The sequence below is a fragment of the Xiphophorus maculatus genome, unplaced genomic scaffold (assembly GCF_002775205.1).
Source record: "Xiphophorus maculatus strain JP 163 A unplaced genomic scaffold, X_maculatus-5.0-male Unplaced_Scaffold_BN000159F, whole genome shotgun sequence".
Taxonomy (NCBI): domain Eukaryota; kingdom Metazoa; phylum Chordata; class Actinopteri; order Cyprinodontiformes; family Poeciliidae; genus Xiphophorus; species Xiphophorus maculatus.
Window position 1 is genome coordinate 125,226 of NW_019369760.1, and position 14,225 is coordinate 139,450.

Consider the following 14,225-nt stretch of genomic DNA (forward strand, 5'->3'; position numbering starts at 1 on the left):
GGGGGGTACTGTCGGGTTCTGGGGGTCTTGGTCCTTTTTTTTTTTCTCCTTTTGTTTTTCTTTTCCCCTCTTCCTGGTGTCAGTCTGTAGCATCACTGTGGCCCACTAGATGGAGCCAGAGGCTGTCTACCTGGGAGGCGCGCCCAGGGGTTTTACGCACCTGGCGGTCGTTATCTCATCATCCTCTGGAGGTTAAAGAAGCTGACTGCCAGCACTTCGACGCCGGAGTGTTTTACCTACTTGGTACACTGAGCCCCTCGAGGTTAGTCCTCTGAGTTTGTTTTTCCTCTAAGTAACTCTTCGTTGTCCTCTGTGCTCTTCAGGAATCGTTTTCGCCTCGAGACCATTTGGATTCCCCAGAGTGACTTTCATCCTGGCTTTTTGGTTAAAGCCCTCCTCGTGACGCCGTGGACGTTACCCACTGGTTGCCCGAGTTCCGTCTTCACCTCTCCTGTCAGATCTCAAGAGTCTCAGTTGTCATCGGCTGGCAGTCGGACCCCGCCTCCACCTCCGTCAAGACATCACTTACCTGCCCGCCCTCCACCGCAGCCTCCCTGCTTAGGAACCCACAGACTATCTCCCTGATTGTGATCATTCCTTCCCACGTAAGAACCGATCTGTTTCCATCATAACTCCCGTTTCCCAGTTGACCCGAACTCACCATCTCCTCCTGTTCGCAGTTTTCCGCTGTCTTCCAGACTCCACCCCAGGATCCCCACCACATCACATAACTTTGCCTCAATAAAAATCCTTAACTGATTTCTGTTCCCTGTGGTGTTCTGCATGTGGGCAAAAGCTTTAACGCCATCATGACACACTGAGGAAGTCGGAAGCCAGATTTATACCTTTAATAGACTACAGCAGTGGTCCCCAACCCCCGGGCCGCGCAAGAAATAATTAAATACTTCCGTTTTATGTGTTGAGTCTGGAGGATCTTTTATTTTGAAAGTCCTTTAACCGGATTTTGTCGGTTACGTCTTGTGCGCCAACACAGAGCTCACAAGCAGCAGAATGAATTAGAAACAGCAGCAACAGCATCGGTGTTGGTCGTCTCGACGATCCCGGTCCCGCAAATTTCCACACTCCTTAAAAACACAGCCTTTGATTTTAACAGTAGATTTCCGCCTCTTGTTAAGTAATAATTTATGTTGTCACCTAGTTCTCTGGCTGCACTGCTCAGCACAGCCTGCATGCTTTTCTCCAGGGCGTCCATCTTCTCCCTGAGCTCACTCAGAGCGGGATCGAACCACGGCTTCACCAGGAACTCATGGTGTTCGATCTACATGCATGGTACAAAATGTAGGGAAGAAAATAAATGTGAAGATGAAAATACAACACAGAACAACATATTTGATATTGTAACGATTCTGTGTTTTAGTTCTGCTGGGGTTCATATGGTTATTTGTATTTGTTATAAGTTGCATTGTGATCCTTTCTGTTAGAGAGTTATGGGCTTCCCCTGTCTGACTCTGCTGGCTCCCACTCTCATGTGATAGGCCTGTCATGTGGGCGGGGGATCGGTGGAGCGGGAGTACCAGGACCGGATGTGGGAGAGAGTTCAGAGGGGAGTTAGCAATGAAGCTAATGGTTGATGGTGCCCGTTTGTTAGATGCGTGAGCTGCAGCCTCAGAAATAGCAGCTTGTACCTATTTCTAATAAACCCTGTTTGGCGGGACTACATCTCCGGTGTTGACGTCATTACATTGGTGTCAGAAGTAAACCATTACGAGCGGAGCTGAGTGGGTCTTGTTAGCTCGTTATCTCCGCCGGCTGCATTAGCGTCATGGACGGCGCGTTTCCCCACCTGAGAGTTAAGTCGGAAAGAGAGGAGGACAGTGAGGCGTGGGGTGCGGAGCTTAATAAAATGGCTCGGGCAAAGGCTTCCCTGCGTGGCTCCGCAGCGAGAATGGCTGCCGAAGCAGGCCTGGGTGCCGGTGCGAAGTTGCGCCCGTCGACGCCATTGTCCCAGGAAGCGCCGAACGATCTTGTCAACAAGTGTGGTGGCGGGCAGGACTATTGCAATGATGGTGGCGTCCATAGCATCGCTGTTCAGTTGAAGACGCCCAAGTACTCCGGTAGGTCAAGCTGGGAGGCGTTCCATGCACAGTTTGAGCTACTGGCACAGGCTGGACGTTGGACAGTGGAGCATAAAGCCCTGCAGCTAGCTCTCTGCCTACAAGATGATGCATTGGACTGCTTATTGCTGCTTGGTTCAGAGGACAGAAAAGACTATGATGCCTTAGTCGGAGCTCTTAAGAGGCGGTTTGGACAATGTGTACAGCCCGACATCTTTAAAAATAAACTCAGTGGCAGGAGCAGGTTGCCGGGTGAGCCCTTGCGTGTTTTAGCTAATGACATTGAGAGCCTCACACGCAGGGCGTATGCACACATGCAGTCAGGTGTACAGAACGAATTGCCGAAAGATCAGTTCATCAGAGCTCTGTCACCTCCGGAGCTGCGTGTGCAGGTCCAGCTGATGCACCCCCAAACCCTGCAGGATGCTTTGGATTTAGCTGTGGAGAGGGAGTGCTTGGTTGGAGTAGCAGCTGGAGAGGACCAGAGAGGACAACCACCAGCATGCAGATCTGCGGAGGGAGCAGAGTGGAACCTGGAGAAGCCTGCTTGGGCCTCAGAGTTGGCGGAAATGGTTCGAGCGGTGTCGCTGCAGTCGACGAGGGACTCCTCCGCAGCCCCTGTCCTTTGTTGGGGCTGTGGTCAACCAGGGCATCTCCTCAGACGGTGTCCTAAAGCAGTCAATAAGCAGGGAAACGATACGGGGTCTGCATGGGGGAGGCATCGCAGACCCTTGCCGTAGCCTCCACACCTTCATTGCCAGCAGGCAGGGCCCGACAGCATCATCAGGGGGTCCTGCCCCAGACTCCCCCAGACATGCACTCAAGCCAAAGCCAACTGACCATGGTTGCAGTGGTTGGCCGCACCTGTGTTGGGGATTTTTGTTATGTCCCAGTCACAGTGGAAGGAATTCCCTGCACGGCCCTGATTGACACTGGTTCCACAGTAACGCTAGTGAGGCCTGATGTGGTGCCAGACTGGACTCGGATTCAGCCCACTACAGTGCAGCTGCGCACAGTCACAGGGGACATGGCACCTATGAAGGGGAGGGGGACAATGACTGTTAATGTAGGTGGCCGATCTATCACCCACCCCGTGTGGGTAGCAGAGGTGCAGGACATGTGCATATTAGGATTGGACTTTTTAAGGGCTGCGGGGTGCCAGTTGGATTTGGGAGGGGGGACATGGAGCTTTAAAGAAGGTCCCCTCATCCCGCTGATGCCCGCAGTTTCTGACCCAGTTCTGCTGGGGCCCGTGGTCTGTCACACAGAACCTCAGATTGCAGCTGTTGAGCACATCTCACCTCAGATCAACCAGATTGCTGCCGCAACAGTCCCCACACCTACATGCCCTATACCCCCAGTTTGGATGCCTCATGAGACAGAAGATGCATCGGTGACCATGATGCGGAGGATCTGGGCAGAGAACTGTAGGGGTTTGGACACCCAGCAGCAAGAACAACTGTGGCAGCTGCTCGTGGACTTTAAGGACAGTTTTGCTCTGAGTGAAGACCAGGTGGGGCGGACTCGGTTGGTGGAGCATGACATTCTGACGGGAGATGCACCCCCGATAAAATGTCGGCCACGCCGGCTCCCCCTGGCCCGGCAGGAAGCATGTGACAAGGCAGTGTTGGACATGTTGCAGGCTGGCATTATTGAGCCTTCGGACAGTCCCTGGGCGGCTGCTGTTGTCATGGTGCCCAAAAAGAATGGAGAGTGGTGCCTGTGTGCTGATTACAGGCCGCTGAATGGGGTGACAGAAAAAGATTCATATCCACTACCTAGGGTCGATGAGTCACTGGACCTAGTGTCACGCTCCAACTGGTTCTCGTCTCTGGATCTTCGCAGCGGTTATTACCAGGTCCCCCTATCAACGAGTGCCAGACCAAAGACTGCTTTTTGCACGGGACGGGGACTTTGGCAGTTTAAAGTGCTCTCATTTGGGCTGTGCAATGCCCCTGCCACCTTTTCCAGACTGATGGACCGGGTGCTGGCTGACATCCCTCGCCAAGAGTGCCTGGTGTATCTGGATGACATACTGGTCCATGGCACCTCTTTTGCAACGGCCCTGGGTTCACTCCGTCAGGTGCTGGAGAGAATTAGAGCAGCAGGGCTGAGGCTCCACCCAGATAAATGTCATTTCATGCAACAAGAAGTGACATTTCTGGGTCACCGGGTTGGAAGGGAGGGAATCAGCACGATGGAGGACAAAGTAAAGATGGTGGCAGAGTGGCCAATCCCCTCAACCCAGAGAGATCTTAAAAGTTTCCTGGGCCTGGCTTCTTATTACAGGAGGTTTGTGCGGGGGTTTGCAAGTATAGCGGCTCCCCTGTTCCAACTCCTCCAGAAGAACCGAGACTACGTGTGGACCGAACAGTGCCAGGGAGCATTTGACTGTCTGCGGCAAAGTCTGACTGAGGCCCCAGTGCTCGCTCCTGCTGACCCCTGTCCCTTTCATTCTTGACACGGATGCAAGTAACGTGGGAGTCGGGGGTGTCCTTTCCCAGTTGGGGGAAGAAGGCGAGAGAGTGGTGGGGTATTTTAGCAGGGCCTTTAACAAAGCAGAGAGGCGCTACTGCGTGACAAGGCGGGAGCTGCTGGCGGTGGTGCTTTCTCTGCGTCATTTTAAGTACTACCTGTGTGGCCTGCCCTTCACTATAAGGACTGATCACTCTGCTCTCCAATGGCTGGTGTCTTTTAAGGAACCTGAGGGTCAGGTGGCCCGGTGGCTGGAAGAGCTGCAGTCCTACAACTTCTCAGTTGTCCATCGGGCTGGAGCTAAGCACGCTAATGCCGATGCCCTCTCCCGTCGCCCTTGTGCTGCAGGGGGATGCAGTTACTGTGACCGGAGGGAGAGGTTGGAGGAGGAACAGCTGCAACGGAGCCAGCCAGGATCATGTCGGGGTGACCCAGTAATCTGCAGGGCGCTGCAGGCGGTTGGCACAGACAGCTGGAGGCATCAACAGGAACAGGATCCTGACATCCAGCCTGTGTTACAGTGGGTGGAGAGACAACTGAAACCACCATGGGAGGAGGTGGCTGGGCTCTCGCTGGCAACTAAAGGATTGTGGTCCAAGTTTGAGGCTCTGCGTCTGGAAGACGGGGTGCTGCAGAGGGCATGGAAAGACCCTGCCACGGGTGAGGAGCGGTGGCAAATTGTAGTCCCCAAAGGCCTGAAAGACGTAGTCCTGCAGGCCATGCATGGAGCATCTGGGTCCGGACATTTTGGCGTCACAAAAACACTCCGCCGCCTCCGGCAGGGGTTTTATTGGGGCCGGTGCAGGAGGGACGTGGAGGACTTCTGCCGCCGCTGTGACCCCTGCACAGCACGGAAGGGGCCGACAGGTCAGTCGCATGCCCTCCTGCAACAGTTTGTTGTAGGGGCCCCTATGGAAAGAGTGGCGGTGGACGTTATGGGTCCACTGCCACGCTCAGACAAGGGAAACTGTTATGTTCTGTCAGCTATTGACTATTTTACAAAATGGCCAGAGGCCTACGCCATCCCTGATCAGGAGGCAGAGACAGTGGCAGATGCCTTGTTGGGGGGATTTATTAGCAGGTTTGGGGTGCCAGACATTATTCATAGTGACCAGGGCAGAAATTTTGAGTCACGGGTTTTTTCTGTCATGTGCAGCCGTCTTGGCATCCAGAAAACAAGAACAACACAACTACATCCCCAGAGCGACGGACTGGTGGAAAGACTCCACCGCACCTTGGACAGCAGCTGGCCATTCTCACAGCGGAGCATCAGCGGGACTGGGACGAGCACCTTCCACTGGTGCTAATGGCATGCCGCTCAGCTGTACAGGACTCCACAGCGTGCACTCCATCACTCCTCATGTTGGGGAGAGAGTTGCACACACCAGCTGAACTGTCTTTCGGACGCCCTCCGGATGCACCTGCTGTTTCAGTTGGTCCTGAGTATGCCAGAAAGCTTCAGGATAGGTTGGAGACAGCACATGCATTTGCTCGGAGACAACAGGAACAAGCAGGTGTGCGTCAAAAACGGAACTATGATGTAAGAGCTAAGGGCCGACACTTTACACCAGGAGAGTTGGTCTGGGTTTACAACCCTCGGAGAAAGAAGGGTCATTGCCCGAAACTGGACAGTCAGTGGGTGGGCCCCTGCAGAGTGTTGGAGCGCATGGGGGAGGTTGTTTACAGAGTGCAGATGCTCCAGAACAGGAGAAAACTAGCACTGCACAGGGACAGGTTGGCCCCCTACCAGGGCAGGGCTGCACCACAGGCCCCAGAAGGCCATCAGTCGGGGTCGCCAGTATCGCTACCAGCTTCTCCAGAAGCCATACCGCTGTTGCGGAATGATGTCCCAGCGGTGCCGTCTGAAGCGCCGCAGGGAGCTCGCCCACAGCGGACGAGGAGGGCCCCAAGACGGTTTGATGACTTTGTTTGTTCCCTCGTGGGCGAGGAACTCTGTAGTGGGGGGGTAGTGTAACGATTCTGTGTTTTAGTTCTGCTGGGGTTCATATGGTTATTTGTATTTGTTATAAGTTGCATTGTGATCCTTTCTGTTAGAGAGTTATGGGCTTCCCCTGTCTGACTCTGCTGGCTCCCACTCACATGTGATAGGCCTGTCATGTGGGCGGGGGATCGGTGGAGCGGGAGTACCGGAACCGGATGTGGGAGAGAGTTCAGAGGGGAGTTAGCAATGAAGCTAATGGTTGATGGTGCCCGTTTGTTAGAGGCGTGAGCTGCAGCCTCAGAAATAGCAGCTTGTACCTATTTCTAATAAACCCTGTTTGGCGGGACTACATCTCCGGTGTTGACGTCATTACAATATTAACAATGAACCCAACCTGATTCACATCCAGAGTGGTTTCAATCATCTCCTGGTACTTGATGAAATCCGTCTGCAGGTCAGTGAGAGGCGAGGTGAACAAGATCTCCAGCTACACCACGACTTCTATAGGTAAAAAATATTGAAATAGATCTGATTTATAATTTTTATTGCAGTTTTAAGTTTTTATTTAAATGATTTATTTGGCTTTCTAGGTGTCACACCTGTAATACAACAGATAGGAATGCCATCTGTGTTAACTGCATCAAAAAGTGTCACCAAGGACACGATGTAGAGTTTATACGACACGATCGGTGAGCTTCTTTCGTTCTTTACTTTTAAATTTTGTCAGTAAAATTTATGTTTGTTCTGATGTTTCCTTCATTTTGTTTCTAAAGCTCTTTAGAAAAATGCCTCCAGACTTTGAGAAAATCTTGCATTTGACATTTCTTTAAAGGACAGACATCTTAATTTAAAACTTTTATTAAAAACGTAATTAAACTACGAGTTTCATGGTTTTCCTCAAGTTTAACAGAGCACATTAGGTCACCTGTAGATGTTAATTTTATTGCTTCACGCTCTCCTCCAGGTTTTTCTGTGACTGCGGCGCGGGAACGTTGTCCAACCCGTGTACGCTGGCCGGAGAGCCCACACATGACACGGACACTCTGTACGACTCGGCGCCGCCCATCGAGTCCAACACGCTACAACATAACTGAAGGCGGCGGCTCGTGTTAACGCCCTCAGATAAGCAAACAAACACATTGCATTACACACACACACACACACACACACACACACACACACACACACACACACACACACACACACACACACACACACACACACCCAGTTCTAAACGTGCATCCGCCTGCAGCTATAAGGACCCAGAGAGACTCTGAGCTCAGCGCTCTCAGTGGAAGAGGCTGCAGAGGAAGCAGCTTCATTTGGCGTCAGCCGCACTCGCTGCAGGGGGTCACTAGAGGGAGCCGTGGAGCTTCCTGAAGCGATTCCTCGCTCCAGACTGTAAACAAAGAAGACTGGGAAGGGCAGGTTATTCTGAGGGGCTTTCGAGGTCCACCTGGTGGCACTTAAAGCATGAAGATCTCCACACAGCTAATCCTCTTGCGAACTGCGGTTAAAAAGACTTCCTGCTTCCTCGCAGCTGCCATCCCCATTGGATTAAAAAAAAAAGGGAAAAGATTGATCGTGCGTGTGCGTGGGGGTGTGTATGTGTGTGTGTGTGAGAGAGAGAGAGAGATGGAGCACTTGGGCTTTTTAAAATATATATATATATATGTTCTGATTGATGGATTTTATTTCAATGCTTTCTCATGTAGTTTTGTATTTTCAAGCAAAAAGCTGACTGTATTTGAATGTCTTTTATTTTATTATATATTATTATAATAATTATTTTTTTTCCTTTGGTTAGCGTCCCTTCCCGTCCCCGCCTCCCGCCACGTTGGACTGCAGAAGCTGAAAGGTTCCAGTGGTGAATTTCTTTCTGTGAAAGAGAAGCTTGTTAGCACTAAACCCTCTCCTGTGAGTTAGTTTAAATGGCCGGTGGAGGAGCTCCACACTTGTATAAAGAGGTGTGTGTAAATGTGTGTCGTGCACAGTGCAAACTCTGTGTGCGTGTGTGTTTATATGTTGATGCAGTCAGTGTTTTGTGGAGAGGGTTTCAATAGGGGGCGCTACAGCCCCCTTTTTAACTGGAACCTGGTCAGTCTGCAGCGCCCTGTATCCCCCCGTCCCCACCCGTTTCTGCCCTCCTCCCAGTGTATCGTGGTGACTTTGGCTCCTCATGCAGCCTGAATCGTATGCATGTACCATAACATCTAGACTTAATATATTGTGAAGTATTCAATAACCATTAGTAGATGCTAGTTGAAATTCAAAAAGGGGTATACTTTCTTAGAAAGACAAAAGAAAACTGAAAACTTGCCATTTCTAAGAAAATAAAACTTTATTAGATCAAACATGTCTGGTTTTTCATTCACTTGCTCTGATTAAAATGTCGAGTGAAACTAAATAGGCATCTCTAAGTTAAAAGAAAGTTTGTTTGGTTTCTTTTTTACTCAAAAAGAAAAACTGCAAAAACAGCTTAGAGTGGTCTAGTTTGTAGTGAAAATATCTTGATTAGAAATAAAATTAAAATGAACTTACAAGTAACTTTTCAGCAAAATATAGGAGCTTGTTTTAGGTCAATAACTTTAATATTGATTTTTTTTTTTTAAGTATAGTTTCACTGAGAGATTATTTCACTTATAAGATACTTTTCCCTTGCCATAAGTAAAATAATCTGATGGAACCAGAACATTTTTGTCAGTATTGAGGAATTTACTTAAAAACAAGCCCTTTCATCTTGTTACTTCTAACAAGTTACTTCTAACTTAATTTTATTTCTAGTTTACATTATTTACATTACTTTTTTAACTTTACATTTTTGCATTGTACAGTTGAACCCAGATGTTTACATTCAGACTTTTTTAGGTCAAAATTACCATTTACAAAATTCCAAAAATAGAGAAGTTATGTTAGATATGTCGACATATTTCCACCATCTCTGGAAACCTTTCTTTTCCTGGATTTATGGTAAACATGCCTTCTAAATTAAATAATCTACCAGTACTTTTTTCATCAATATAAAGGAATTATTTACCTAAAACAAGCTCCTATATTTTGCTGCAAAGTTACGTTTAAGTTAGTTTGGTCTTATGTCGAATGTAATAAGATATTTGCACTAGAAAGTAAACCAAAAGCAGTTGGTAGGATTTTGTTTTTGCAGTGCATAGAGTGTAAATCCAAAGTTCTGTGTCATTTTCCTCTCCAACTCTGACAGTTTAGGGGGAGATGAAATTTGTTTCTTAGAAGAGAACTTCAAGGAGGTAGGAGACATTTTTTGAAATCCACATTACTTTTATTATTGGTCTGAAGTAATACTCTATTCTTAAAAGTCATGCTTTCATTAGCTGGAAGCAGGAAATCAGGAAATAAAGGTTTCAAATCATCAGTCTGTAATCTACATAATGTTTCACTTAGTGACTTCTTAATTTATTGAACATGATTGTATAAAAGGAAATCACGGGAAGCCAAACATAAAGAAAGAATAAGGTCAAAACATTGTAGTTTGCTTTCTTTATGTGCTTTACAGATGGAACTAAACCGCATCGAGTCACAGGTATTTGGGGTGTAACTTCAATTACACGCAGTGAAACTCGTGTTATAATTTATGAAACGTGACCAACAGTGGAAACAATGCAGAACATAAGGTTGATACTGGAAAAGCGTGACAGGAATGAGTCGATGGGACCAGAGAGTGATGGCGGCGACCACCACCGACAGGCCTGCAGGTTCGCCATCATGCCTCATTATTCCAGACAGAATTTGAATTCTGACCAGCTTCTTGGAAATGTCGATCAGCTGAACATGCTTGCTTTGACACAGAGAGCTGCCCCAGAGTGGCACAATGCAGAGATTTACGCCCAAGGGAATTATTCCCTGGTGGCAAAACAAAATGTGCCATGAAAACCCAAAACTCATCATTCTCAGAAGCTGTCGGTTTGTGGCTTCCTCATCTAGATTGGTACAAAGAAGATGCAGAGAAGGTTTTTCCCTTCAACATTTGCTACAGCCAATCTGAACTTAAACAAAACAAAATCTCTCCTGTTTTAGGTGAGTTATAATAAACAAATGGAGATGATTTAGCAAAATCATTGCTTTTTCTTTAGCATTTTATTACCTAAATTTCAAATTTCCGCCTGAATATTTTTTTTACTTATTTTAATTGTATGTAGTTCTTTAAATGTTTTCTGAGTAAATATATTTGCCCATTTATCAATAACTGGAACTTTCAATATCTAGGAAGTAATTTTCTTTATTTACTGTCCATTAAAAGAGCGCCCCTCAGCTCCCCTGCTACTGCGGGGGTGAAATTACTGTAATAACTCAATATTGTCTACAAAGCGCAATGTCTCCTCTTTTCTGACACATTTTAGTTAACCCTTGTGTTGTCTTGCGGGTCAAAAGTGACCCATTACCATGTTTACCTGCAGAAAAAATACCGTAAACTATCTTTTTCCGGCTTGAAATTTTATGACTTCCTAAATTGACCCCATCATTAGAAAAAGTGATGCTTTGCCCATGTGGGCTGCACACCACTAGAGTACAAGGATTGTCTGATGGGTCATTTTTGTCCCGTGCATTATAAAAGCATTTAAGCACCAGGAAAAAAAAGTTCAAAGGCCATACACAAACTCTCTAATACACACACACACACCTGCATCCCTCTCCATCCCCACACACACATATCAAAGAAACTGGATTGATGTACAAATTGAACTTGCATTTGACCTGCACCTGGACTATCTTAATAAATACAATAAATGCTAAAACCTAACACTCCACATAGTTGTGGATCAAATTGTATCTGAGTCAGTTTCAATTTTTAGCATGTGAATAAAACAGATTATATGACAAACTGGCTTGCCAAAGCCTCTGCTTTGAGAATGGAGGACCATTTAAGGGAAAAAAATAATAGATATAATGCTTAAGGTTTTTGTGAATAAACACATTCTGTCAAAATGAGATCAGCTCAAACATAACCTTCGCTTGTATGTTCTCACCAAGGGTATGTCGAAGAAACTAAGCCATGTCTGTCCTCCGCATGAAATCAGATCTCTTTAGGGTTCTCTGCGGGAAATCTCAATTCCACATGCATGAAACCCATGCTGCAGTTTTACTGAATGCTATCAACAGAGCAAACACTGACACCAAAGACCTATACATGAACAATGTTCACAGCCACCAGATGACGGTGGCAAGCCTTCAGACATGCCTATTCCTTATCTGCCCTATATGACGCTTGGCTTCCTGGAAACCCAGATCAGATGAAGACGAGCTCATGCAGCAACAATCAGGTCAGGCGATGCAACATATCAGGTCAGGTCAGGCAAAACCAGAACACAAAGTTCTGGTTTTCTTTCTTTGAATCAAAAATCTGCTTCAAATTCAAAGAAACATGTACAGATGTTGGTGGAAAGCAAATTAAGAGAAATTCTTTATTGAAAAACTTATAGATTATAGGCACTCTAATCTCAACTCTATTCCTACATGAGCTTTAGGTGAACATGAGCATTTAGAGAAAAAAATGTAAAAGTCAGGCAGTTTTTACAGGAGCACAGCGGGCAAGTATCTCACTGATGTACGTGTTATTTTTGGCCACCAAGTCCTGCTTTATTCTCCTGAGCTCTGCCTTCACCTCCTCCTCAGTCATGGTGACGACAGGAAGTGCCTTCACCTTCTCCAGGAAGTCCTGGATCACCTTTTCTCCCACCTGAAGGAGACACAGGATGGAGATTATTAGGTATAGAAAGCAAGGACCCTGGAAAAGGCAAAAACTTGGATTTCTAGATTAGTATTTGCAAATTTTATTGAGGTTTTTGTGCATGTTTGACAAATCTTTTAATCTCCATGGCAACCATTCAGTTGTGAAAACGCCTGGTTAGACCTAGCTCTGCCTTCCAGGCATAGCTCCTCCTCTGAGCTGCAGTTTTCAAGCTTCCGACTCACAGAGCAGCCCACCCAGGTTACTCCTCCACTCAGCTCCTTCAGACTAGCCAGAAGCAATTAGCAAACATCTGGTGGAACTACCCACCTGCTGAGCTCATTAAACGAGCCACTTCTCAGTGAAACCCTGGTAAAAACGATGTTAAAGAGTTAATAAAGGAGCCATGTTGTGATGACTTCCTGAAGACGGAGTTTCAAAAAAGGCCCAATATCAAAGCGTTAAATTACAAAGCAAAAATGTTTTAAGTCATATTTGATATATACATACACTATAGCACTTTAACAACTGAAGGTAACATAGCTACTTGATTGTGCTATAAATTTGTGCCTGGAAAATACATAACAATGCCCCTTTAAAGGAAATACTATTCAAGGAGGTGTAAATACTTTTGCAGGGAGTTATTTGTACATAACTCCTGGAAAACAATTGCATTTTCTCAGTAATTTTCACCAGCTACTAATTTATGTTCCGGCTCTGCCTCTGAAGCGCTCGATTTATGACACGCAAGGAAAAGAGAGCAACACTGACAGTTCGCATTAGAGTGACAGCAGAAGAATTGTGTCAAATCGAGCCTTACTTGCTTATCTGTCCACCGTCTCTTGACCTCGGGCTCTTCGTCCCGCTTCGAATCGTCCCCCACAGGTTCCTGGAACTCCTCCAGCTCCTCCGCCTTCTCCCTCGCCACGGCCATCACCGACGGGGGGAAGCAGGCCAGCTCAGCGACGTGGATCCCAAAACTCTGGTCGCACACACCTGAGGAGGCAGGTCAGGTATTTGAGTTCATTCAGTTGAGAAATTGCAGTTTTTTAAAACTCAAACACGTCTTGAGAGTGTAAAGAGGCCAACCTCAGGGAAGTACATTAATTATTCTGATGTTAGGATGGATTAAAGTGCTAACCTCACCTACAGAAATGGTAATTAGGACTTAAAAGGAATATGTAGTTCAGTGGCCTTTGGAAGAAATGTGACTGAAATCAATTAGAGAAAAGCGCAGAAGGCAGTTTACAGATATTCATCATTTCCATGTAGCCAAGACACCAGAGACTCCTCTGCTGGTAAAATCAATGCCATGCTGACAGGACACCACGCGCAGCATGTGATGGTGAGGCCACACCTGAGGCGATGTTGATGATCTCTTTGACGATGGCGTTCTGGGCCTCCTCGTACTCTTCCCTGTTTCTGGTGTACTCCTCGTTCAGAGAGCTCAGCTTGCTGCAGAGACATAATAGAAAGAGTTCAAGGGTCAGCGCAGCGGCTGACGAGAAGCGAGGCTGGGGGTTATGGATCAGCTCGCCCTGACGTGTACAGGCACGGCGAAAACACCCACCTGTTTGTGAAGCGAACGCCGTTCTTCTGAACATCCAGCGTGGTGAAGTTCTTGTTGTTCCTCAGACTCTTCTCCTCCTTGCACGTGACCCGCAGGTAGAAGCCCAGAACGGCGTTGGGCTCCAGCTTCACCGTCTTACCGGCTTCCAGACCTGCAACATGACAGATTGGATTATTTGTTAAAGAAATAAATACCTCTTGTATATAATTTCATAGTAAAACTCCATACTTAATTTCCAAGTTGTCTGTCCATTTTAAAATAACTAATGTTAAACCTAACTCTGAATTTGGTTATGATGCACTGCAAAAACAAAATCTTACCAGATATTTTTGGTCTAGTTTCTAATGCAAATATCTTAGTGTGCTTGAAATTACACAAGATTAACTTACAAGTAAATATTAGCTTGTTTTAAGTCAATGATTCCTTAACATTTATGACAAAGTAATAGTTAAAATGGCAGAT

General features: G+C 46.8%; 1 protein-coding gene and 2 long non-coding RNA genes across 3 annotated transcripts; 1 reads left to right on the forward strand and 2 right to left on the reverse strand.

Moving 5' to 3' along the window:
* Positions 1-6,985: 6,985 nt before the first annotated feature.
* Positions 6,986-7,666, forward strand: LOC111607836. Its single transcript, XR_002752444.1, has 3 exons — positions 6,986-6,999; positions 7,083-7,181; positions 7,457-7,666. It is a non-coding gene; the product is annotated as an uncharacterized LOC111607836 (long non-coding RNA).
* A 4,232-nt stretch (positions 7,667-11,898) lies between these two features.
* Positions 11,899-13,461, reverse strand: LOC111607834 (DNA mismatch repair protein Msh2-like). The gene is made up of 3 exons (XM_023330043.1): positions 13,443-13,461; positions 13,014-13,189; positions 11,899-12,202 (listed from the first exon to the last, which is right to left on the reverse strand). Exons 1-3 carry the CDS (start codon positions 13,459-13,461, stop codon positions 12,026-12,028), a joined length of 372 nt encoding a protein of 123 aa, XP_023185811.1. The 3' UTR covers positions 11,899-12,025.
* Positions 13,462-13,616: 155 nt separating this feature from the next.
* On the reverse strand, positions 13,617-13,900 carry LOC111607835. The gene is made up of 2 exons (XR_002752443.1): positions 13,764-13,900; positions 13,617-13,648 (listed from the first exon to the last, which is right to left on the reverse strand). It is a non-coding gene; the product is annotated as an uncharacterized LOC111607835 (long non-coding RNA).
* Between the last annotated feature and the right edge of the window lie 325 nt (positions 13,901-14,225).

Excerpts from the sequence above, each read along its gene's own strand:
- LOC111607834 (XM_023330043.1), bottom strand. Across the intron at positions 12,203-13,013 it reads GACGGTGGACAGATAAGCAA|GTGGGAGAAAAGGTGATCCA; the intron begins GTAAGGCTCGAT and ends TGTCTCCTTCAG.